Source organism: Mobula birostris, chromosome 25 (genome assembly GCF_030028105.1).
Source record: "Mobula birostris isolate sMobBir1 chromosome 25, sMobBir1.hap1, whole genome shotgun sequence".
In the NCBI taxonomy this organism is placed as follows: domain Eukaryota; kingdom Metazoa; phylum Chordata; class Chondrichthyes; order Myliobatiformes; family Myliobatidae; genus Mobula; species Mobula birostris.
Window position 1 is genome coordinate 14,229,721 of NC_092394.1, and position 26,556 is coordinate 14,256,276.

A 26,556-nucleotide genomic window follows, 5' to 3' on the forward strand; every position below is an offset into this window, starting at 1 on the left:
CACAAAAAAAGTTAAAACAAATAAATAAATAGTGCAAATATGTTCACGGAACATTCAGAAATCTGATGGTGGAGAGGAAGACATTGTTACCAGGACATTGAATGTGGGTCTTTGGGTTCCTGTCCCACCTTCCCGATGATGGCAATGAAAAGAGGCTATGTACCTGATAGTAAGGGTCTTTAATAATGAATGCCGCCTTCTTGAGGAACCTCTGTTTTGAAGATGTCCTCGATTAGTAGCAGCGTGCAAAAAGTATTATAGCAATCCCTTGGTACTGTGCTGTGATGACAGCCTGTTTTGTTTTCCCTGGATTCAGATCCATAGCTTTGGGAGAAGTAATTCTACTTGAGTAGCTGATAAAACAACATGTGCTCTGTAATGACCGTGATACTGGACCGTCAACCCCTGTTACCAAAGAGCTGTTATCCATGTTGGAACCTGCACATTTCGAGTTAGTAATAGCAAAAGAGGTCACTTATGAACCAGTCCAGTCCTCTCCTGCTTCTTTCTTGTCTGTCCTGATTTAAATTGGGATACTAAGTAGGACGTAGCCATTTAATAGCCACCTTTGCTAAAATGTTTCCAAGTATTATGTCCTTTGCTATTTTTACCCTCATTAGAATGAATCCTGAAGTAGGGCCTCAGCCTGAAACATCCACAGTTGATTCAATTCCATCGATGCTGCCTAACCTGTTGTGTTCCTCCAGCACTTTGTGTGCATTGCTTTGGATTTCCAGCATTTGCAGACTTTCTCGTGTTAAGGATTTTCAATGTTGGATTGCTCCTTCATTCCACCCAGCTCCCAGGATAATTTTTACCCCCTTTTTCCTGAATTTTTCTGACAGGGCCAGAGTGAAGTCCTCTCTGCTTCATCACAATTCTGCCCCCTCTGGTGGCCAAGGTGGTTACTGACAATGTAAGAGAGATGTCTGTAAAAGTTGGTTTATTATACACAAGTGGTTGTTACTCCGGATCTGACCTTAGAAAGAAACGCAATAAATCCCATTATGATAGTAACCCCAAACAACAGGAATTCTGCAGATGCTGGAAATTCAAGCAACACACATAAAAGTTGCTGGTGAATGCAGCAGGCCAGGCAGCATCTGTAGGAAGAGGTGCAGTCGACGTTTCAGGCCGAGACCCTTCATCAGGACTAACACAAAGATGATAGTAACCCCCTCTGTTTGCTGGAGAAATTGTGCAAATCAAAATGCAAACCATTATCATATTTTCTGGGAATGCCCCATTATCAAAGACGATTGGAGTGGGATACATAATGCCCGACAAGCCATCTTTAAATGTGAAATACCCTTAGAGAGTAAGACCATATATTTTGGGTATATACCTCAAGAATGGTTGAAAAGAGATAAATACTTAATGAATGTACTGCTGGTGGCTGGTAAAAAGACCCCTATCAGGAAATGGTTTACACAGAAGAGCCCAACTTTAAAAGTATGGATGGAAATTACAATGGACATTTACAAAATGGAGAAGATAACAGCATCTGTTAATCATAAGTTGCAACAATTCTATTCATACTGGAAAAAATGGTTTAACTACATAACACCTCTTAGGCCTGATTTTATTCTCACAAGTCGATGAATATGTTGTAAAAAAAAACACTCCCTACTCTGTACATAGTTTTTTTCTTTCGATTGTTCTTTCTTTCCTCTCCTTTCTATAAGTGTATACCTCAGATAAACATTATGTGGAGATTTGTGACAAATATGATTATATGATATATATGTACAGTATCTGAAATACATCTTATAGAAATGTTTGTTTGATGATGAAATTCAATAAAAAATAAATTTCAAAAAATGCAATAAGCATAAAGAACAAAAATTTTTAAGAACATAATAAATACAAATAGACAAGATTAGCTAATATACGTAGACTATGTAAGTAAAGTGCTGCTAGGTACAGGAGTATCTCTACAGAAGGCGACTCTGACAGGAAATGGTGAAGTAGTGGTTCTGGGCATTTTGGAAGGGTGGGTTAGTAGGTGGTGCATTGATCAGCCTGATGGCATGGGATAGTAACTGTTTTTGAATCTGCATGCTGTGTCGTCTCTTTCCTGATGCGAGTGGGGAAAACAGTCCCTGCGCAGGGTGGGCAGGATCCTTCATGATATTGCTGGCCTTCTTGCAGCTCCTTTCAGGAGGTACGTCCCTGGTGGCAGGTGGGCTGGTTCTGAAATCAAAGTCGAGAGCAGCGAGCGAGCAGCTGTCCCGATGGTATCTGCGGAGGGGGGCAAAGTGTGTCGTTTAAAGGCTGATTTAGACTTGTGCATCAAATGTACGCCGTAGGTATCGCGTACCCTATGCCGTACCCTACGCCGTAGGGTGACGTGCACCTCCCCAAAAATGTAACTCGCGCGGCGACGCAGACCGCAACAACTGTGATTGGTCGGCTTGGTAGCATCGCATTTCCTCATATGCATTTCCTGTTGCTTTTCTCCGCCATGTCTGTACACTGATGTGAAATAAACCATTGGAGACGATGAACCAAATTGTCAAATCTACCTGCTGACATCCGAAAATATTTGAAATGCATTTCCTCGTCCATTTCTGTCACGAAGAAACTCAACACAGTGGCATAGAAACCCCACCGTCAACTAGCATTTTGGTGGTGAACTGCAGAGCGACGCAGACACAACTACGCATGCTCGCTACGGCGTAAGGCTACGCAAAAGTATAAATCAGGTCTACAGCGTAGCCCGTATGCACAAGTATAAATCAGCCTTAAAAGAGTAAAGTCTTATTCAGCAGAGTTTATCTCAGTGCATCTTCCATGCTCAGTAATGCACTGAGACTCGTCAACTAACAACAATATGGAGATTTTTTTTTAACCAGAAGACTTCTGTTTATGATGAGCACAGCACAGTTTAGTGGAGATGTCAGAGGTAGGTTTTTTACACAGGGAATGGTAGGTGAATGAAACACACTGCTTGGGGCGGTGGTAGCGGCAGATACAACAGGGACGGTTAGGAGAGTCTTGAATGGATGTAAGAAAAATGGAGGGGGGGAGGGGAGTTGTGAACCGTGTAGGATTAAATTTCACAACATATGCTAATGATATTAAATCTGATTCTGATTCTCAGTGGGTTTACATACACAATGCCCATGGGCCAAAGGACCTCTATTGCCAGTACTGTTCTATATCCTAAGTGGCCAGTTAAGATAAGAGTAGCCCACTTTCTCAATGAGGAATGAGGAATAAATAGCATTTACATATGGAAAAGTGAGGTCTTTATCTTGAAAATAGCACCTGACATTTACCTCAAATCTTTCACGAAGTAATGTACATCAAGGTACTTTGCAGCACTGGATGTCTGAACTGAAAGAGTGACAAGGTATCCAAGGCTGGTGGGCTGGCAAATCTTCAAGAGGTAGCGTATGGTTGAGGCAATGCAAGAATTTTGAAAAAAACAATTAAGATGAGGGTTTTTAAGCATGGACATTGTTTTCATATATAAACAAATATTTGGAAGCTCTGTCCTCGAGTCTCCAATATAGACCTATGCCACCATATAGCGAAAGGAACTAATACTATTATTGTGTCCCATGCTTCTGTTTGCTTCAACAGAAGGAGGATGTGGAGACAGTTCCAGGATATCTGTCCCTTCACCAATCTGCAGACCATTTAACCCTGAAGTGGACCCCAAATCAGCTCATGAATGGAACGCTAGGAGACTCTGAGCTTGAAAAGAGGTTAGTTGAGTCAAACCCAATTCCCTTGCTGCTGTAATAATCAATACTGCTCTGTGCTCAGATATCTTTGTGCACCAAAAGCAATCGGCCACTGATCGCTTAAAACTTCGTAAGCTTTGATCTAGATTTCCTTTGTCTGTGGGTGTCTGTTCACATTATTTTCTGAAGTTTTTGGGTCTTATTTCAGGATTGCAGCATCTGTAGTTCTGTCTTGTTCTGTATACGAAATATTAAAGATTAGCTTTATTTGTCACACGTGCATCGAGACATATTGTGAAATGCATCTTTTGCATCAGTCTGAGGATGTGCTGGTGGCAGCCCCCAAGTATCGCCATGTTTCCAATGCCAATATAGCAATCCCATAACGTATTACCTGTGTACCTTTGGAATGAGTTAGGGTACCTGGAAATCAAAGCCCCAGAGGAAACCCACGCAGTCTCAGGGAGAACGTACCAATAGTGGTGGTAATTGAACCCCAATTGCTTGTGCTGTAAAACCACTTGAACATCAGCAAGCATTGCCAGCGTGAGTGGCAGTACCACTTGCAGTGCATCTCAGATTGAAGAGTTTCTTTAAGGATTCCCTTTCTCCGGCTCTGGGTTTGATGGAAAACTCAATGACGAATGATTCGACGGGTGAAATGTACAGGAATTTCTTGGTGTGCATCTTTGCTGCAAAATTGCACAATAACAGAACATGCTGAAAACACTCAGCAGACCAGGTAGCATCTATACAGAGTGGAACAGTTAATAGTTCAGATCTGGAACTGTTTGTTAGTACTAGGAAAGTATCAGTATAGTTGAGAGAGTTGAAAGTGCACTTCATTTCCACAGGTGCCACATGACTTGTTTTCTTTTCAGAAGTCCAGCAACTACTGTAATATTTTGGACCATGCATAATTAGGACACTGATTGAGTGGAATTGACTACTTAATTACAGCCACATTCTGAATCGAGTATTAAAAGTTTTCAAAGTTGCAAGGAAAGTTTTCAATTCATAAAAAACTTTGTTTCTGTGGTTTATTTCCAGTGTCTATTGGGATTATGCCTTAACTGTGCCGTTACATCAGATAGTCTGCATTCACTGCCATCAACAGCGTAAGTGATTTTCCAACTTATCCTATTGTTAGTGATTTATTGAAGCACATCCCTGTTAATGTTGTGGTTATGCAAAAGGCCTGACTGCACAGTTTACGTGATCCAACCAGTTTCCTTAATGTTGTTATAGCTTGGGGGGGTGGAGGGAGTAGTGGGAATAAGCTCCCACTAGCCATTAAATGCTCCCAATGGCGTGCACCTCCATCTCTCAACCAAGTCCAGCTTCTGGCCTTCATGTGTAGCTTAGCTACTAAGCTTGGTGGAACTGTTTCTACTGACAGGAGAAGGGACTCTGGTGCCTTAAGACCAGTCGCTTCGGGCAGACGGGCCTTGTCAGCCATAGTCGGAAGCTCATCTAGGAGAAGGAAAACTCTGATTTCAACCCTCCGCTGCCTTTTGGCTATACCCACTCATGGGGAAGGCTTTGAGAGTAAACCCTGAGGAAAATTCTGGAGCTGGAGTCCCTAAGTCAGCCCTACATTGAGTTCAATGCTGACTGGCAACTCCTGCGACACTGCTGGTTCCAAACTGTATCAGTCTCTGCTGTTCCTCTGGACTCATCAGCAGTGGGGTGGAGGGTCGTTGCTGCATGGGCAACAGCGTGCTCTCCATATTGTACTGCCCTGGCCTGCATATCACATAAACAGCTAGGATGCAGCATCCATGGTTGACTTCAACCGATAGAGAGCCTCAAGGATCCAACCAGACAGTTAGGGAATTTTTTTAGTGTGAAGTTTAATATGCTTTCTTAAGCATCCATTTGGCACATTGCGTTAATGCTGAGTTTCAGAGCTGTTACCGCCACTTAGTTGCCCGGTGACCTGTTCTTTCATGCCTGTCGACTTCCCCCACCCCTGCTTCTACTACCACTCATCTTCACTAGGGGTAATTTACAGTAGAACTTGCAGCTGCCAGCAAAACTTCTTTGTGATGTGGGAGGAAACCGGAGCACCTGGAGCTGGGATCGCCAACCTTTGTTATGCCATGGACCCCGACCTCCAACTGAAGGCTCTGTGGGCCCCTGGCTTAGAGGAGAGCCACGCATTCACAGGGAGAATGTGTCAAGTCCATACACTTTGGACGAGAGGTCAGGATGGAAGCCGCAGACTCCCACAGCTACTGTGGGAGTATTCTATTAACACTTGAAATTTAAGAGACTACTAGACAGGTATATGGAGGAATTTAAGGTGGGGGGTTATATGAGAGGCAGGGTTTGAGGGTCAGCACAACATTGTGGCCGAAGGGCCTGTGCTGTGCTGTACTATTCTATGTTCTATGTTCTATGGGACAGGAGTGCTATCTGCTTGCAGCACTATGTTACATTAGGTGTACAAGAAGGGGTTTTGCCCAAGGCCGCTGATGTTGTACACCAGTGTAACGTGGAAGCAGGTTCACGGGTTTGGTGAGTGAGACAGGAAACACTGACTATGAATAAGCTTATTAGTCACTTATTTATAAACAGTAAATGATTTGACGAAACATCTAAGTACAAGCTACAAAGCTAAATATTCAACAAACAGAGACTTAGCTAAGAGTGCACGTCTGGAGCAAACTCTCCCAATGGTTCTTCAGCACCGGTCGTGACCGCAGTGTGGAGAGGAGCCCCTGGAGACAAAAGGGAAGAAACCTAGTCTCCTGTGTGTGCTATTCTTATCCCCCAGAGGTGTCTGTAACTGGACACCGGTGCTGTGGCACACAGTGCAACCAATGGGAAAGAGCTGCTGCGGAGTTCCAACGGGCCAGTCGATGACCGGCAAGCAAACAAACCCTCATAACAACCATGCACCCCATGAATCCTCAGCTATAGTGAAGCTATATTTCCTGCCATATTGCAGCTTTAAGGAACTTCCACTGGGCTTGTTGTAATAGAATATTCCTAGGAGATGTCAGGTTGCAAAGACATTGTGACTACAGGTGACTTGGACATTGCTTAGACTAGGAAGCACCAACTATTATGTAAAGTGAACCCAGGAAATGACTTGTTACGATGTTGTAAAACTGTGACCTTAAAGATGAGGGAACTTTGACACAGGAACAACTTCATAATCAGAATCAGGTTTAATATCACTGGCACATGTTGTCAAATTTGTTGTTTTGCAGTAGCAGTAAATTTCAGTGCATAATAACAAAATATAAATTAAAATAAGAAATATTTATTAAAATTTAAATTAAGTGCAGAAAGAGAGCAAAAAAAAGTTGGGTGATGTTCATGGGTTCATTGTCCATTCAGAAGTCTGATGACAGAGGGGAAGAAGCTGTTTCTCGAAACGTTGAGCGTGTGTCTTCAGGCTCCTGTACTACCTGCTTGATGGTAGCAATGAAAAGAGGACACGTCTGGGTGATGGAGGTCCCTAATGCTGGATGCCGCTTTTTTGAGGCATCATCTTTTGAAAGTGTCCTGGATGCTGGGGAGGCCCATAATGGAGTTGGCTGAGTTTATAGCTCAACTTTCTTGGAATATTGTTGTGTTGCACTTCATTAAAATTAGAATGCAAGAAATAGAGCCGGAATAACCCTTTCAATCTCTATGCTTTCTCTGCTGTTCAGTAACATCAAGGCTGAATCTTTACCCCCTTGCCACCTTCTTGCTTTAATTCCATAACCCTTGATTCCTTCAATACCTTTAAAAAAATCAACAATATTTCATATTATATACATGGATAAGGTTTAAAAGGACTATTCTTTCTTTTTTCATTGCTAGTCATGGCTGTGCTGGTTCATGCTTGCCTCCAAGTCAAAACAACTGAGTTCAAACATAGAAACATAGAAAATAGGTGCAGGAGTAGGCCATTCGGCCCTTCAAGCCTGCACCGCCATTTAGTATGATCATGGCTGATCATCCAACTCAGAACCCTGTACCTGCCTTCTCTCCATACCCCCTGATCCCTTTAGCCACAAGGGCCATATCGAACTCCCTCTTAAATATAGCCAATGAACTGGCCTCAACTGTTTCCCGTGGCAGAGAATTCCACAGATTCACCACTCTCTGTGTGAAGAAGTTTTTCCTAATCTCGGTCCTAAAAGGCTTCCCCTTTATCCTCAAACTGTGACCTCTTGCTCTGAACTTCCCCAACATCGGGAACAATCTTCCTGCATCTAGCCTGTCCAATCCCTTTAGAATTTTATACATTTCAATAAGTTTCAATATGTTTCAAGTGCTACTTGGGAGGATTAAATACAAAAGTCTCAGAGAGACTGCTGGTAATGCTGACCTTGAGAAGATGCATTCAACCAAAGCATTGTCTGCTCTCTCAGCTGGAGATAAAATAACCTATGAGAGCAGGGAAATTATTTCCATTGCTTATCATCGTGCTTCTGACACCAACATAGCCCCTACCTCCAACTCACTAATCCCAAACCTAATGGCAGATCTTTGGTATGTGGGAGGAAGACACAGTACCGGAAGGAAGCTCTCAGGATTACAGGAGAATGCACAAACTCCTTACAGTGGCAGGTACTAAACGCCAATCAGCGACTGCTGGCACTGTATACAACATTGGCCGTCCCAGATACCCTGGTCATTAGCATATTGCTGACAGGTGTCCTCAAATTGACTGTCACATTTCTGGTATATAGAAATGAATACACTTAAGGTACTAATTGGCCCTGACACAGCAATTCGTGGAGTTTTGAATAGTGAAAAGGGTTGTCAAAGAATACAGCCTGATTTAGATCAACTGCCGTTAGGGGCAAAGAAATGGCAGATGCAGTTTAATCTGGGGAAGTGGGAGGTGTTGTACTTTGGGAGGACAAATGTAAGGGGAAACCATACACCAAATGGCAGCACCCTTGGGAGAATTGATGTTGTGATGGGATGTTTGGTGGGGGAGGGGGGTCCACGTCCATCAGTTCCTGAAGGTGGTATACAATTAGATAGGATGGTATAGAAAGTATATACACTGGAATTTAGAAGGATGAGAGGGGATCTGATTGAAACATATAAGATTATTAAGGGATTGGACACGCTAGAGGCAGGAAACATGTTCCCGATGTTGGGGGAGTCCACAACCAGAGGCCACAATTTGAGAATAAGGGGTAGGCCATTTAGAACGGAGCTGAGGAAAAACTTTTTCACACAGAGAGTTGTGGACCTGTGGAATGCTCTGCCTGAGAAGGCAGTGGAGGTCAATTCTCTGGATGCTTTCAAGAAAGAGTTAGATAGAGCTCTTAATGATAGCGGAGTCAAGGGATATGGGGAGAAGGCAGGAATGGGGTACTGATTGTGGATGATCAGCCATGATCACAGTGAATGGCGGTTGGCGGTGCTGGCTTGAAGGGCCAAATGGCCTACTCCTGCACCTATTGTCTATATATATATATATATATACACACACACACACACACACACACACAAGCCATCCGTTAGTCTTGCGAGATCATTGATCTGGATCTGTGCCTGGAAAGTCTTCACTCTCCAGGGTGCAGGCCTGGGCAAGGTTGTATGGAAGACCTGCAGTTGCCCATGCTGCAAGTCTCCCCTCTCCACGACACCAGTGTTGTCCAAGGGAAGTGCATTAGGACCCATACAGCTTGGCACCAGTGTCGTCGCAGAGCAATGTGCGATTAAGTGCCTTGCTCAAGGACACAACATGTTCCCTCGGCTGGGGCTCGAACTCACGACCTTCAGGTCGCTAGTCCAATGCCTTAACCACTTGGCTACGTGCCCACATACACATACACATACAAATAGATAGGATGGTATAGATATATATATAATGCTTGCCACTGTCAGTTGAGATATTGAATATGGGAGTCACAATGTCATGTAGCAGCTGTACAAAACTTCAGGCCACGTTTGTGGCCCCATTACAGGAAGAATATGGAGGCTTTGGAGAGGGACCAGAAGAGGTTCACCAGGATGATGTCTGAATTGGAGAATAAGAGCCCTAAGGACAAGCCTGGATTGTTTTCTTCTGGAGTGTTGGGGGGGTTAGGGAAGAAGTGATAGAGGTTTATAAAGTTAGGAGAGTAATAGATAAGGAGAGGCTTCTTCCCAGGTAAATATGTCAAATACTAGAGTGCATAGTCGTAAAGGCAAGCTTTTCTTAAACAGTAGTAGGGGCATGGAGTACTCTGTCAGGGTGGTGCCGAAAGCAGACATGATTTTGATGTTCAAGAAGCATTTAGACAGACACGTGAACAAACATGGAATGGATGGATATGGACGTGTGCAGGCAGAAATGTTTAGTTTAATTTGGTATCACGGGCAGCAGAAATATTGTGGGCTGAAGGGTCTGTAACTGCATTGTACTTGTCCATGTTCAATGATTGTAAAGCTCTTTTTGGATGTTCTAAAAGGAACTTGAAATGTGATATATAATGAAAAGTCTGTTCTCTGCTGTCTCACGTCAGGGACAGCTGGTTAGCACTTGATGCTGATTTGACGGGTAATGCTTTCTTTCCCCTCCATCAGCTGACAGCGGCGGGACATTGGTGTTGGTGAGTCAGGACGGAATCCAGAGACCTCCGCTCCACTTCCCCCAGGGTGGCCACCTACTGGCCTTCCTCTCCTGCCTTGAAAACGGGCTGTTACCACGAGGACAGCTCGATCCACCACTTTGGTCACAGCGAGGAAAGGTGGGTTGATACCGCAAGCCATTTTTTAAACTCCTGCCACTTACGGAGGTTTTAAAATGAAAGTAGTTTCTTTGTCAGCCTTCTCTGACCCCTCACTTCCACCTCTTGAACATAATCTGGTGACCAGATCTGTAACCAAAGTTTAATACAGGCTCCTTCTAACTTCAATCCTTTTTCACCTCCTTCCCCCACAGCAGGGGTCCCCAATCTTTTTTATGCCATGGACCTGTATCATTATATTAACCGAGGGATCCGTAGACCCAGATTGGGAACCCCTGCCCTAGAGATACTTTAAATCCAAAATACTTGTTATTTTAATGATAAGCACAAGAGATTCTGCAGATGCTGGAATTCCAGAGCAATACACACAAAATGCTGGTGGAACTCAGCAGGTCAGGCGGCATCTTTGGAGAGGGATAAAGAGTCAATGTTTTGGGCCAAGAACCTTCATCAGCTTTTGGTCATGGTTTGCAGCATCAACTATTTATTCCTCTTGGTAGATGCTGCCTGACCTGCTGAGATCCTCCGGTATTTTGTATGCGTTTGTTTAATAACCTTATTGACCCTGCTGCAACTTTCAGTTATTTGTCCTCTAAGAACCCTTTGATCTTCCATAGCACCTAGACTCAAAAACTTTAAAGTACTGCGTGACCTCTCTGCTCTTATTTTTTAAAAAACTACCTCATGTCTATCTGTGTTGAACTTCATTTACAAATTACTTACAAGATTATTAATGACCTGTTGTTACTGACAGCAGTTCTCCTTGGTATTGACTTCCCATCTTCGCCCCGTCAAATTTAGTATTATCTGCAAACTTAGAAAATGTTTTTGATCTTGAATTATGAAGGTACATTATGAAGAGCGGTGACCTGAACAATGATCCTTATAGAACATCATCTCCTATCTCCCTCCTCTGGGCTCAGATTGGCCATAGTCACACTGGGTTTTAACTTTATGCTTGAAAAGATCTTTAATCAATCACAAGATTAACGAAATTTCAGTTCAACGCATACAAAACGCTGGAAGAACTCAGCAGGTCAGGCAGCATCTATGGAGGGGAATAAACAGTTGACGTTTCAGGACTGGAAAGGAAAAGGAAGAAGCGTTCATTCAGCATTTATTTTTTAAAGTTTAGTTTGTAACACAGCTGTTTCTCCCAAATCCCAGGGTAAGGTGTTCCCAAAGCTGCGGAAAAGGAACAGCAGAGCCAAATCTATGGACCAAGAAGACCACACAGTGGATGAAGTAGCTACTGATTATGTATTCAGAATAATATATCCAGGACAGAAGAATGACTATGGTGAGTTTATTTACAGTGAACTACTGCTGATTCCCAGTGAGCTTCTGGTGTTTAATATCACTGCTTTTCGTGGCATTCCTGGTTCTTTGAAACACCAGTATGTTTCGGTTTTTGCATATGTCAACTTTCCTTTGCCTTATCACCTCACCTGGAATTACTGGACCAAAGGAGCATGGTACCTCTCTGTCTGCCTGACCATCTGCTGCCAAAGCTGTTTGGTTTGAAAGCGGATGAGGGCCCGTGGAAATCTCCTAGGAACTGCTGCTTTAGTGCATGCATCTGTCAACATTAGATCACCAACACCCAGCGTAAACTTCAAAGCGTTAAGTCACTGATCACCCACTGACATATTGAATCGCCTACTACACCCACGGTGTTATGTTTCTGGCATTTTGCACCTGGTTTACCAGCTGGCTGACAATTTGCTCGACAATATGGCTTAGGAAGCAGGGAATAAAGAGAGATTCTGCAGATGCTGGAAATCCAGAGCAACGCACGAAATACTGGAGGGACTCACAGGTCAGGCACCATCTATGGAGGGGAATATCTCTGTTCTAGGATCCAGTGAAAGCTAGCGATTTTAAGGGTGCCGGTTTCGTGCCCAGTTTTGCGCCAGCAGAAATTGTAATAGTTATCCGTATTTGTGTCTATCTTCACCTGTGCCTGCTTTGTGTGCCGTTGTGTTTACGATTATAGAACATAGAAGACTACAGCACAGACCCTTTGGCCCACATTTTAACCTACTCTGAGATCAATCTAACCCTTCCCTCATACATAGTCCTCATTTTTTCTATCATCCATGTGTCTATCTAAGAGTTTCTTAAATGTCCCTAATGTATCTGTGTTCACCACCACCCCGGCACTCTCTGTATAAAGAAAATTAGCTCTGACATCCCCCCATACTTTCCTTCAATCAGCTTAAGATTATGCTCCCTCATATTAGCCATTGCCCCCCTGGGAAAAGAAGTCTCTGGCTGTTGCCTCGATCAATGCCTCTTATTATCCTGTACACCTCTATCAAGTCAACCCTCATCCTCCCTCACTCCAAAGAGAAGAGATCCAGCTCACTCAACCTACCCTCATAAAACATGCTCTCCAATTCAATAAATCTCCTCTGCATCTTCTCCAAAGCTTCCACATCTTTCCTCTAATGAAGCAACTAAAACAGTATTCCAAGTTTGGTTCAGCTAGGGTTTTATAGAGCTACAGTATTACCTTGTGGCTCTTGAACTCAATCCCCTGATGAATAGAATAGTAACAGCAAAGATGAATTTATTTGGTATATCTGTCCACTCTAACACTCAAAACAAACCCATTTCCCTTCCTGGCCTTACCATTCTTTTCTTCATATATTTATCAACTTAGCTCTTGAAGGTAACAATGGAACCCACCTCCAGTATATCTGCAGACGCTGTATTCCAAATCCCAATCAGTTACTGCTTAAATAATATTTTCCATGTCACTCTTAATTCTCTTCCTTTTTTATACATATGCCCATGATCTCTGATCTTTGACCTTTCCATCAAAGGGAATACTCTGTCCAAAACAATCATTATTTTATATACCTCTATCAAATCTCACCTCAGGCCTCTCTGAAAATAAGTCCTATCCCTCTAATCTAGTAGCTGTAGTCCCCCATCTTTCCTGGTCCCTCTATAACACTCTCACATCCTGTTTCATTATGAACCAGAGTTGAATGCAGTACTCCAGCTGAGGCCAGATCAGTGTTTAATAAAGACCATAAGACATAGGAGCAGAATTAGTCCATTTGGCTCATCAATTCTGCCCCTCCATTTGATCATGGCTGATCCATTTCCCTCTCAAACCCATTCTCCTGCCTTTTCTCTGTAACCTTTCACTCCATGACTTATCAAGAATTTATCAACCTCTGCTTTAAATACATTCAATGACTTGACCTCCACAGCTGCCTGTGGCTACGAATTCCACAGATTCACCACTCTCTGGTGAAAGAAATTCCTCTTCACCTCCATTCTAAATGGACACCCCTCTATTCTGAGATTGTGCCCTCCGACCCCACTATAGGAAACATCTTCTCCACATCCATTATATCCATTATGGCCTTTCAACATTCAATAGGTTTCCATGAGATCCAACCTCAATCTTCTGAACTCCCGTGAGTAGAGGTCCAAGGCCATCAAACACTCCTCATGTGATAAGCTTTTCAATCCCAGAATCATTTTCGTGAACCTTCTTTGCACCTTCTCCAATATCAGCACGTCCTTTCTTAGATAAGGGGCCGAAAGCTGCTCACAATACTCCAAGTGAGATCTCACCAATGTCTTATAAAGCCTCAACATTGCATCTTTGTTTTTATACTATAGTCCATCTTTATTCCATCTGCCAAAGCGCATTATCATATGTTTCCTGACACTGTATTCCATCTGCACTTCCTTGCCCATTCTTTTCATCTGACTAAGTCCTTCTGCAGTCCCCCTGCTTCCTCAACTCTACCCGCCCCTCCACCTCTCTTCATATCGTCTGCATACCTAGCCACAAAGCCATCAATTCTGTCATTCCAGTCATTGACTGACATACAATGTAAAAAGTATCCGTCCCAACAACGACCCCTGCAAATGCCACTAGTCACCGGCAGCCAACCAGAAAAGGCTCTCTTTATTCCCACTCTTTGCTACCTGCCAATCAGCCAATGCTCTATCCATGCTAGTATCTTTCCTGTAATACCTTGTGCTCTTATCTTGCTAAGCACCCTCATGTGTCAAAAGGCCTTTAAAGGTCTAACACAACTCTGCTTTTATACTTTCTGCCTGTATTGAGAAAATCTACAGTTGATTTGGGGCCTTAGTAATTGCTATTTTAGTCTGCCTGGCCCCTTTGGATTTGTGCACACAACCCTGCACTCCTTTATATCCAAGTATCCTTATTCTGTAAACACAGGAGATTCTGCAGATATTGGAAATCCAGAGCCATACACACCGATATTCCTTATCACCTCATTATCCTTACAACCAAATGTATTAAAATTACATCCTCCCATTCCACTAGCCTGTTCAAAGCTTGCTGCCATCCATCAGTGATCTCCTCGTAGCTCTCAATCCTAGGACTTTGAGAGAAAAGCAGAAAGAAATCATGAGGGCACTGACCAGAATTATTCAGTGATGCCAGAGGAATGGCAATGAACATTAGTCCTTTGTGCAAAGATGGGAGTAAGGATCTTTACAGCAACTAAGACCAGTCTTTTTAACCTTGGTAGTGGGAAGCTTTTAGAGGCATTGAGACATGATTAACGGTCACTGGTGGAAAATGGATGAACTAAGACCAGTTTTTGATCATCCACAAATTTACAAATCGTGGCTTGAACCACAAGTATACATTAATAAAATGCATGAGTTCTAATACCTAATATTAATCCCTGGTGAACCCCACTACTCACCTTCCACTAGAGTGGCTCTCTTATAGAGCCAACTTTGTACTCAACCTATCAAATCCCACTTATGCCACGTGCTTCAATTTTATTGCTAAGTCTTTCATGTGGCACCTTATCAAAAGTTCTCTGGAAGGCCATGAATAACACATCAAAGCATAACCCTCATTGCCTGTGTCCATTACTTACTTACTTATTGTCCATTATACCTGCTGGCATCTAGGCAGCAGTGAAGATCCTCCCATCTCTGTCTGTCCTTGGCCACTCAGATGTAGAGGGATTCTTCATTGCTGTTTCCGTAACAGTTTTGTTTTACCAGTCAGGACCCCCAAACCTGGAGGACTGGTGGACCACTCTTAGTCTAGCCTCTACCCTTCAACTTGTTTGACATGAGTGACCCAACCAAGAGCCAAAGCCTAAAGTCATGACTCTGGGTCACTGAGGCACGCAAGCCTCCAAACCACGACAAGGTGGTGGTCCTCTTGGAGGCTCTATCCATCGCCTTATCAAAACATTTCTGTCAGATTTGTTACGTACAAGATGGGTTTAACAGATCCAAACTGGTTTGTCTTAATTAGTCCATTTTCACCAGATGGCTATTAATTGGTCTAGGATCAATGCTTCTGCCCGCTACTGAGGTTAAACAGACTGGCCTTAGCTGCTGTACAGATCCTTATTCCCATTTTTTTGTGTAGGAGAGTGATATCCATCCCTTGCCACTCCTCTAACATCTTTGAATGATTTTGATCAGTGTCCCCATGATTTCTTCATGTTTCTCCCTCAAAATCCTAGGATGCACTCCTTTCTGTCCTGTGGTGGGTTACCCTGGTTAAAGATTAATGATTATTTGTCACATGTACATCAAAATATCAAAGCATCTACAGTAAAATGCGTCGATGGTGTCAAATCAAATCAGCGAGGATTGCACTGGGCAGCCCACGAGTGTCGCCACACTTCCTGTGCCAATATAACATGCCCACAACTTGGAATGTGGGAGCACCTGGAAGAACCCCATGTGGTCACGGGGAGAATGTACAAACTCCTTACAGACAGTGGCGGGATTGCTGACAGCGTAATAACAGCACGCTATCATATCGACCTTATTTTTTCTTGTACGTCTGTGCCATCAAGCAGAAGTTTCAATGTTATTATTTCTTAGGCTAACTTTATATGCGTCTGCTTGCCTCTCAGTCTTCTTGGTCCTTTTTGTCTGTTTTCCTCCCTCTGTGCTTACCTGTGTGTCCGTTACACCTGGGAGAAGATTGGTCAAAGTTGCCATCGGGACCTAGGTTGCAGACTGTGTGAAAAAGAGCATGAGTGAACCGGGGAGAGGAAGACAAGATGGGTGTGTCTGCCCTGCAGACAGCAGTCTCTGGGTACAATGCCTCTAACCTCTTCCCTGATTTGTCCACCACACTTGAGATGATGGTGCCCCTTCCCTGTAGGTGTGTGTGCTCTCTCAGTATCCCATTACCTCACAAACAAGAGAAAATCTGCAGATGCTGGAAGTCCAAGCAACGCACACAAAATGCTGGAGGAACTCAGCAGGCCAGGCTGTGAGAAAAAAGTACAGTGGACGTTTTGGGCCGAAACCCTTCGGCAGTCCTGCTGAGTTTCTCCAGAATTTTGTGTGTGATCCCATTAGCTGCCAGCTGTGGGAGCAGGTTTTCTCATGAACACTTGTGATAATGTTGATTTAGATAGGACAGTGTAGATGGCACACAGAAGAGCCCACTTGTAGGGTTGGGGGTGGGAGTTATAACTGAAGGGAAACGTAGATATTGAGTAAGGAAGGAGGAATAAAAAGTGAACACACCCATTGGAGCTTCATTACTGTCACCGAAGGTGAGTGAAGTAAAGCATTCGGTGTTCTGGGAGACACACTGGGCACTAACCGTACTAGTGTGTCTAGTAACCTTTTGTATTACATTTTCACAAACAGGCTACTGTGATATTTGCCCTTCAGACCCCTGCTGACTGGCTCCCTTTTCCCGATCTCATTCCCCGCACGAGCCTCAGAGTCCTCGCTGCAAATTGATTAAACCTGACAGAAGTCATGGTGGATTTTGCCTAGTAGCGTTCCAAGTCTGAATTATGCTTATTTATTTGTTTAGCGATACCACGCAGAACAGCCCCTCCCGCCCGTCGAGCCGCGCCGCCCAGCAACCCACTGATTTAACCCTAGCCCAATCACAGGGCAACTTGCACTGACCAATTAACCTACTAGCGCCCAGAGGAAACACATGTGGTCACGGGAAGAATGTACAGACTCCTTGCAGCTGGCACCGGAACTGAACTCTGACACTCTGAGCTGTGGCAGCGTCGCGCTAGCCGCCACGTTACCATAGCAACCCAGCAGGGTCAGTCTCTCCTTCAGTGGCAGCGCTGTCACCTGGGCTCCCATTTACCAACCTACCTCTCCTCCTCTCCACCAGCAGCCAGATCAGGAAACAACTGTCCAGTTAATAGATAGGAACAGGTTGATAAAAAGTTAATTTTAGAACATCCAAAATTACAATGCAGTTCAGGCATTTCAGCCGGCAATGTTGCTCTGACCTTTTAACCTACACTAAGGTCAATCTAACCTGCATAACACTCCATTTTTCTATCATCCATGTGCCTATCTATGAGTTTCTTAAATGCCCCTAATGTTTCTGCCTCTTCCACCACCACTAGCAGGGTGTTCCACACATTCACCACTCTCTGTGTAAAGAACTTACCTTTGACAGTCCCCCACCACTAATTTTCCCCTGATCGCCTTAAAATTATACCCCCTGGGGAAAAAGTCGCTGACTATCTGCTCGATATGTGCCTCTGATCGTCTTATACACCTCTATCAAGTTGCCTCTTATACTCCCTTGATCCAAACAGAAAATCACGAGCTTGCTCAACCTACATTTTGTTTTTCATTTCCCCTGTCACCAGGTGAAGCAGCAGGTCCCATATCTGCTCGGTATTTCTCTAGAATGGGAAACGGAAATTGCATTGACCTCATGGAGAGCACCTTTACAGCCTTTCCTGTATTCATAGTGAATGATCTTTCTTTTTTATCCCATGTCATCCCATGTTCCCCTTGTCTTGTGTTGTGAGCTTCAGCGAAGATGCAATGCAGGCTGTTCAGCTGTGGGCGATATCACAACAAACTGGATACTCTGCACAGATGCTCACTTCCAAGAGGGATTTCCAAATGTGTATTTGGGAATGGGAATTTTACAGCATTTTAACTTATTGTGTACAGATGTTGAAGCCAATTGCCGTACCTTGGTTGAGGTCAACATCAACGTGTTTTCATTAAAAGTGGAAATGATGATGTGATGCTCCAATGAGTGGGATTACCTATGTTATTTTTGCCTGTGGGTATGCTGTGTAGTCAGATGAGTTCCTTCCAATTTTCTTTTGGAGTTGGGTTTTCTAACTGCTGTGCAAAAATATACAGTTTAAAAAAAGTTAGCACAGAAACGGTGCCGGGTTCGGTGGATTACAGCACAATTTCTGGCCCGTTATTAATTGCCAATAAATGTCACTGGCAAGGGGGCAGTGTGTAAGTGATCTGTGCAGTGAAGGCATGCTCCTCATTAGCCCTTTCAATCTTTTCTTTAAGCAGTAACTATTAACTACCACCACTTAGCCGCCAGCCGCTCCATCTCGGTGGAAGATGATGAAGACGACGAGGATAGGCTGCATGAAATGATTTCTATGATCTGCTCACGGAACCTCACAGCTCCTAAAATGATGAAAGGTTTTTATGCAGCTTGGCCTAATCACACTTGAAGTGAAATGCAAGATATGCAGAGGCACCACTCAAAGTCTCATCCCAAGATTCAACAGTGTTGGCACTACTTTACCAAACTGGTTAAAAATCTGGAAATTCTTTTGATCCATTTGAACCTTTGGTACACTGATCTCTCACCCCCCCCCCCGCCCCCCAAGGTTCTCTTTAAGCTCCCTGCAGACAGATAGATATTGATCAGGTTTAGCCATTGAATAGGAGGGGGTACAGATCCCTGGTTCCAGCTCTGAGCACCAGCCGTGATGCTGTTGACCCCTTAGCGATCTTTGGTCTTGTGACTGAAGCACTGAGGAAGGACCCTGTCACAGCTGCCCGATGCTGGAGATCTGCATAAGTAGGCAGTAGCAACAGCATTGAGTGCATGTGTTCCTGTTGTGCTTTACCATAATCAAAAGCCCTAGAGCTCAAGTTATCCACTGGTGCTTAAGCAGGCAAAAAGTAGTGCTAGAGCTTGGCCAAAGTGTGGGTGGAAAGCACCAGATAGGGTTCTGATGTCCCCTGAAATCTGGTGCCCTTCCTGGAGGCCCACAAGATGATTGACCTTCAGAATCTATTATTGATCACCACGAGAGAGGAGAAAATTCTCTGGGGGAAAAAAATCAGATTTACAGTATTTTCACATAAAGCTTACTAAAGCTTTGCACTGTGGTTTTTAGAAAACAAATTTGACAATAAATCAAAAGCAGTTCAGATATATTCCATGGTAGGCAGCTTGAAAGTAGTCAAGTTGAAGGTATTGCAGTCTGCAGAGGTAATTATCATTTCCTGGTCATGCCATTTGGAGCAATCAGTAAATCTGCTTCTACTTTCTAATGTAAATAGACACTTAGAACACTCTAAGGCATAATACTAATGAATATAATTGTAATAAATATTTCCCTTTCTGGTTCCTTTGCTAATTTCACATAAGACTTAGAGTGAATGTTGCCATTTTTTAAAAAGAAAATCCTGAACCCGTCTGAAGTAACATAGTAATTACTGGACAGATGAATTATTATACAAATTAATTAATCTTGTTACCACTCACTAATAGTGCGACTTCAGTTTAGTTTCTGGAGGGTGTTGGACATGATGCTTTGTGGGGTGGGAACAGAGACTGGGAAGCTGGTGTGTAAAAGTCTGCAAACCTTAAAGAGAACTGATCATTACCTCTTAGGTGCACTGCTAACAGTCTGAAGGTAATGACAGCACTGTTGTTTCCCATTTGCTCGCCGTTGCTTTTAATTTTTTGCAACATGCTTGAACTGTGCATGTGGCCACACAAAAAATAATCCTCTGAGTAACCAAGATGCTGTTCACTGTAATTCTTCACCGGGTAATTTTTTCCTTCAATTGGTTTCTCAATTTCTCGGACAACCTTTCATCAGGTTTTATATTTTCTTTAGGTTCTGTGAGGTTCTGATTTCACCAGGTTCTTGGCGCACTTTTCTGCAGATTAAAAAGTAAAGCCAAAGAATAACATTTCTTTAAATTTCGTGCATATACACACTGAAATTTATTTTTGTAACTGAAACCATTGAGAAGCTGCAGTAAATGATACGTCGGCCAACTGCTTCCTGAAGAATTAAGGTGAAGAGCATTTGTTTTTAAGTTATTTGTTTATATTTAACCTTTGCCCTCAGTGCAGTAAGTCTGCCTGCTTTGTTTTGCCCAGACCTAAGTGTAGTTTTGTCGCAGTCATGGCTGACATTACATTGACACCTTTTCTCCTTTTTCTACCTGTCTCAAACTTTGTTTATGTTTAATTTCTCCTGTATTGTTAGATTTTGTTGCCTGGCTGCATGTGGAATCTTACAATTGTGTGCTTCCTTTTGTATTGGAGTGAGGGGTAATGGGAGTTTGGTGGAGGGGGGGTTGGGTGGGGGTTGTGGTTACGGTGGCAATGCAGATGACAGGACTGGCCCCAAGTCTATAAAGAGTTCAGATGGCATCCCAGTCAATGCCAAACTGAAGCATGGTTTATAACTGCCTTCTGAACTGAGATAAGCTGTCTCCTTGTAATCACTCCCAGGTGTTTACTTTTAATTTTCTACTGAAGTGTGAGATGGTTTTAATTAACCTTCTAGTCCATATCTTTTTGCTAACTGCACTCACTATTGCTGATGCATGGAAGAAATTCTGTGGAAGAATTCATGCACGTCACATTGCTGTAATAAGTTTGATCATATTGGAGTCAATTACCAGAAATTCTAATGTACATCATAAGGGGAAGATGCTCCAGAATTATAACAAAAGTCTCCAATTTTACCTCATATCAATGATGAAATTTACTGCTTGGAATTAGTTTCACTAACGCATGTTTTATGCACAACGTCAAAAGCTTTAAAAATGCAGCAACACATGTCATTGCTACAATTTTATTTAACCTTTTTCTTTTTGGTCTTAACATCATAAATAATTGCATCTGTAAAGTGCCTGCAGAAATGTGATTAGTACAGGCTCCTGTTGCATTTACATTGTGCAATTTTATGAAGTGAAAATAGAATCTAATTTGTGCTTTAGATTAATTCAGTTCATCCCTCCAGAGTGACAATTAGGCATTTCTCTTATTTCCACGGTCTTCAGACATTGGTTTTGTTAGTACCTGTCATGTGATCTACAAAAGCTGTTACTTTTACCATTTGCTTTTCCTTTCTTCTCTAGTTGGCTATGTTACTAAGCTCACAGATTAGTTTGGTCTAAGTGGCATTTTAGTAATAAATGGCATCAGTTAGTCTTGCAAGACCATGGATCTGTGCCTGGAACGTCCTCACTCTCCAGGACGCAGGCCTGGGCAAGGTTGTATGGAAGACTAGCAGTTTCCCGTGCTGCAAGTCTCCCCTCTCCACGACATCAATGTTGTCCAAGGGAAGGGCATTAGAACCCATACAGCTTGGCACCGGTGTCGTCGCAGAGCAATGTGTGATTAAGTGCCTTGCTCAAGGACACAACACATTCCTTCAGCTGGGGCTCGAACTCATGAGCTTCAGGTCGCTAGTCCAATGCCTTAACCACTTGACCACATGCCCATACCATTTTAGTAATAAGACCATAAGAAATAGGAGCAGAATTATTCATCAACCTACCTTGTCTGCTCTGCCATTCCATGGTTGATTTATTATCCCTCTCAACTCCATTCTCCCCATAACATTTGACGCCCTTACTAATCATGAACGTATCTACCTCCATGGGCAGCACGGTAGCATAGTGGTTAGCACTTTACAGTACACGCGACTCAGGTTCAATTCCCACCACTGCCTATTAAGACGTTCTCCCTGTGACCGCGTGGATTTCCTCTGGGTGCTTCGGTTTCCTCCCACGGTCCAAAGACGTACCAGTTGGTAGGTTAATTGGTCATTGTAAATTGTCCTGTGATTAAGTTCAGATTAAATCAGGGGGTGAGGGGGTGCTGGGCAGCGTGGTTCAAAATGCCACTCTGTATCTCAATTAAAAAATAAACAAGTATACCCAATGACACAGTCATCTGTGGCAATGAATTCCACAGATTCATCACCCTCTGGCTAAAGAAATTCCTCCTCATCTCTGTTCTAAAAGATTGTCCCTCTATTCTACGGCTGCGTCCTCTGGGCTTAGACTCCCCCGCTATAGGTAACATCCTGTCCGTGTCCAGTCTACATAAGCCTTTCAATATGTGATAGTGACCCAAGAGTGCTGCATATTCAACAATAGAATCTAAACTTCTTAACCAACATCTGTAGATGACATGTTCCTAGCCGAGATGATGGTTTTTATTAGTGTTTTAAGCGTATTACCCCCATGAACTGAACAGCTTTCTGAATTAGTCACCCCGCTGGGGTCAACCATTAGCCAGACAGAAGAGCAATGGCCAATATTATTCCCTGAAGAACATTAGATTTAAATCCTTGGGTATAAAATTCCAGGGTGATTTAATTAACTGAATTTAAACTTTCCAAAGTAAAATTCCGCTGTGTGCTTCCGGGTCAGAAAGGCAGAGCTCCAGATTTGTTACTGTAGTAACATCACCAGGACTTAGAATCTTGGCTAATGTTTCTCCCTTTCATCATTTCTGTTTGGTCTGAAGGTACTAATGTTAATTAGCACTTCAATTAGTATCCAAAAGTTGATACATAGTACTCAGTGCCAACCAAGAATTAATTTAGGGATCTTTATAAAGCAATCATTATATTGATGTAAGATGAACCATAAATTACAGGAGGTGTTTATTGCTTTCCAATTAAATCACTTTTCTCTTTATTTTAGATTCCCAAATGCATTTTTACACTTAAATGTGTGTTGCATATCACACCTTCAATATTCTGATAGATGAAACAGGAGGATCTCTTTACCATTCCATCTAATTATAACCTTTATATTTTATGAGTAATATAAGATTTGGGTCGCGGGATGGATATACATCTCTACCAAAGGAGGTGTAAGTTAAGCCTTCCCTCTGCTAGCCCGCAGGTCACCCTTGGTCAAGATATAGCACCTGCTTAGCTCCCCCTCCCCCTCCAATCACGGCCACACGAAGCCATGGGATTAGGTGGTGGATGGTTATATAAGCAGCTGGAGCATGTCACAAGTCCTGGTTATACAACCACTGACGCCAGGCAGACAATCTCCGAAGAGTATTGATAATGGTTGGGGTCACCCGTCAAACCACTTCTGTAGAAGAATTTACCAAGAGCAATCATGGTCATTGGACCACAAACGCAGCTGGTTACAGGGTATTAGCTTCTAATGCACACTTGAAATTTGGCACTTCATACTTTTTTCCTTATCATACTTTATTCTCTTATCTGCTTTGGAATTTTCTCAACTCCCACTGCAGGTTCTTCTCTGGTGTGAGATTTATCCAAACGTTTATGATGTTTGTCACTGAATATTGGAAGTAGGTCAGCCACTGCAGTTAGAACGGCAAAGTCTAAAGCTGTTCTTGCTTGATGTCGATGCCAGTCCCACCAGAAGCTTCTAACAGTAGAAGACTGCACACTAACTGAACCACAGAGGGCAACAGACCCAACCCCATATTGATCTAGGCACCATCATAATCTCAAGTTCAAGTTTATGGTCATTCAACCATATACATGTATACAACCAAATGAAACATTGTTCCTCCAGACCAAGATATACAACACAGTACGTATAGCTCACACACAACATATAAAGTAATATTACCACACATAAAATTAACAAATAATAAAATATATTCTAAAAGATTGACATTTAGCATAAGGTGCATTTGTAGCACAAGTTTAAAAAGTGAACAGTATAATACTACTGGCACATCCCACCCTAACAGTCCTTGTCCTAATGTTACGGTGCCTCCTGCCTGATGATAGGTGGTCAAAATGATTGTGGGATGGATGGGAAGGATCCTTGACAATGATGAGGAGCCTGTGTATCTGTTGTAGATCTCAAAGTTACCATCTCAATATTGAGTGGTGGGTTTGGTAGATGGTCTTAGGTAATGGGATTTTCAATCTGAAGGACATTTGGTTTATACTCTAACATAGGTTCTGGCTTCAGGAATGGAAGAGAGGGTTGCAAAATGCCCTTGATTGGTTGGTATCTGGCAGTCACTAGACTGGGATCAGAAAAAGAAGCAAAAGCCCAGACTTGTTCTACCTCCTTCAACTCAAGTCCATGAATCTGAGACTGCAGTAAAATGATTGTCCTAGTGATGTCCAACTAACCCACCCTATGTCCCTCAGGGTCCCTGTGTATCCCAGCCTGACCACCACAAAGTGGCTCACCTTTGAGATTCAATCCCAGCTAGGGAAAAATCTGGCATTATCCACCCTCATTATCTGACATTGGATGTATGGAAGTGAGAGTTTCACTGTCATGTGAAGACCACGTGGGATATAGAAGGGAGAATCTAACCAGATCTAACTGCCTTAAAAGTAATACTGACACTTTAATACTTCAATATAACACCCAGGGCTGAAGTTCTATTTAGCCAAGAGAAAGCCAGCTGTGGTATAATCTGATTTCCTGCCTACCCTTGCCAGGTTCGATTCTAATAGCAAAGGGTACAATTGTTGTATATAATAGGAAAAAAAGGTACTTTTAAAATTATAACATTCGTTCTGCCATACTCCTGAATTTTAAAGCAACTTGGTTCAATTCAATTAAACAATTTTATCTCTTAAGATCTTTTTTAAAATGAGGTCATGAAAAATTTTGAACCCAATGAGCATTTCATCTGAAATGGTACAGACACAGATGATCCAAGCAGCCAGCAAAACGATGCATTGTATTCAGGGGAGAAATGCTTCTAAACGGCATGCCAAATTTTCTTTTTCTTCTCCCCCTAGATCCTAGTGAATTGTTGGAAATGCATGGATGCAGCTCAACCCAGTTTCCTTGGCAACTTGGAGGCCCGTGTAGCCAAGGCTCCTCGTGTTTCTCCTGCTCCACCAATGGTTCTCCCTATGATGTCCCCGTCTGCTGCTCCTGCGGGAATGACAGGTGAGGAGAACAGGTCAACCTTACCTGCGTATGCACATTACACAAAGTTATAATTGTTGTAGCGTGGGTGTAATCACCGGAGAGACAGAGTCATTGGCAGGTACAAAGCACCTTCTTTACTCCACACAACAAGCAGGCATCATATGAACGGAGACGCTTTCCGCAGAAAGGTCTGCTAGCTCAATGTGGGCTCGATATTTATATGCTAAGCACAAAGGCAATCGCTACTTAAATAGTTACAGACAATGCATAGACAATGCTTCCTATTGAAGCTACATACGAAATGTCACACCATCCTTTCTTTCTGCCACCGACATGTTTGGGTTGCAAGTTAAATCCACAATACATTTATTTGGCATTTTACGTGCTAACATAGAAGACAATTAATATTTATAATGTATAGATAATACTGTCTTTGAAACTACAGCATTAGGTCAAACTATGGCATCAGAAGCATCTGGTAACGTCGACTGCACCTCTTCCTAGAGATGCTGCCTGGCCTGCTGCGTTCACCAGCAACTTTGATGTGTGTTGTCTGGTATTCACACTTTTTTAGGAAGCCCATTGTGGTGGACTCAATCCACAGTACTTGTCAAATAGACATGACGAGGGGTATAGAAAGGGGGAGTGCATTCAGTTTTTTTCCCCCTCAGATTGGGAGAAACTCGAACTAGAGGTCATAGGTTTAGGGTGAAAGGCACCTCTTCCTAGAGATGCTGCCTGGCCTGCTGCGTTCACCAGCAACTTTGATGTGTGTTGTCTGGTGGCCAAAGTCATTTAAGTGTAAACAAATCTACCCAGAAAAACTCTCTCTAACAATAATGGCAGTTATCTTTGGGTTGAATGGGGAATTGACTGGTCAACGTATAAAGTCATGGAGCACAGGAGCCGGCCCTTTGTCACATCTAGTCCATGCTGGCCTGATTTTCTGCTTAGTCTCATCTGGCAGCACTAGGACCTTCATCCTCCATTCCTTTTTCATCCTTGTACCTATCCAAACCTCTCTTAACTGTTACAATTGGACCCACACCTATCATTTCCGCTGGCAGCTCGTTCCACTCTCTGCATGAAGAAGTTCACTCTCAGATTCCCTTTAAATCTTTCACCTTTCACCCTAAACCTATGACCTCTAGTTCGAGTTTCTCCCAATCTGAGGGGGGAAAAAACTGAATGCACTCCCCCTTTCTATACCCCTCGTCATGTAGTTCTACATAAAGCATTAAAGTCAAGTGCATCAGCAA

General features: G+C 43.0%; 1 protein-coding gene across 1 annotated transcript in view; it reads left to right on the forward strand.

Annotated features, from left to right (window-relative positions):
* Positions 1-26,556, forward strand: part of sgsm2 (small G protein signaling modulator 2) — a 274,118-nt gene that overhangs the window by 202,771 nt on the left and 44,791 nt on the right. The window contains exons 8-12 of the mRNA XM_072242777.1: positions 3,589-3,713; positions 4,743-4,810; positions 10,224-10,387; positions 11,555-11,687; positions 25,162-25,315. Coding sequence (XP_072098878.1) covers positions 3,589-3,713; positions 4,743-4,810; positions 10,224-10,387; positions 11,555-11,687; positions 25,162-25,315 — 644 coding nt within the window. The remainder of the gene's footprint in view (positions 1-3,588; positions 3,714-4,742; positions 4,811-10,223; positions 10,388-11,554; positions 11,688-25,161; positions 25,316-26,556) is intronic.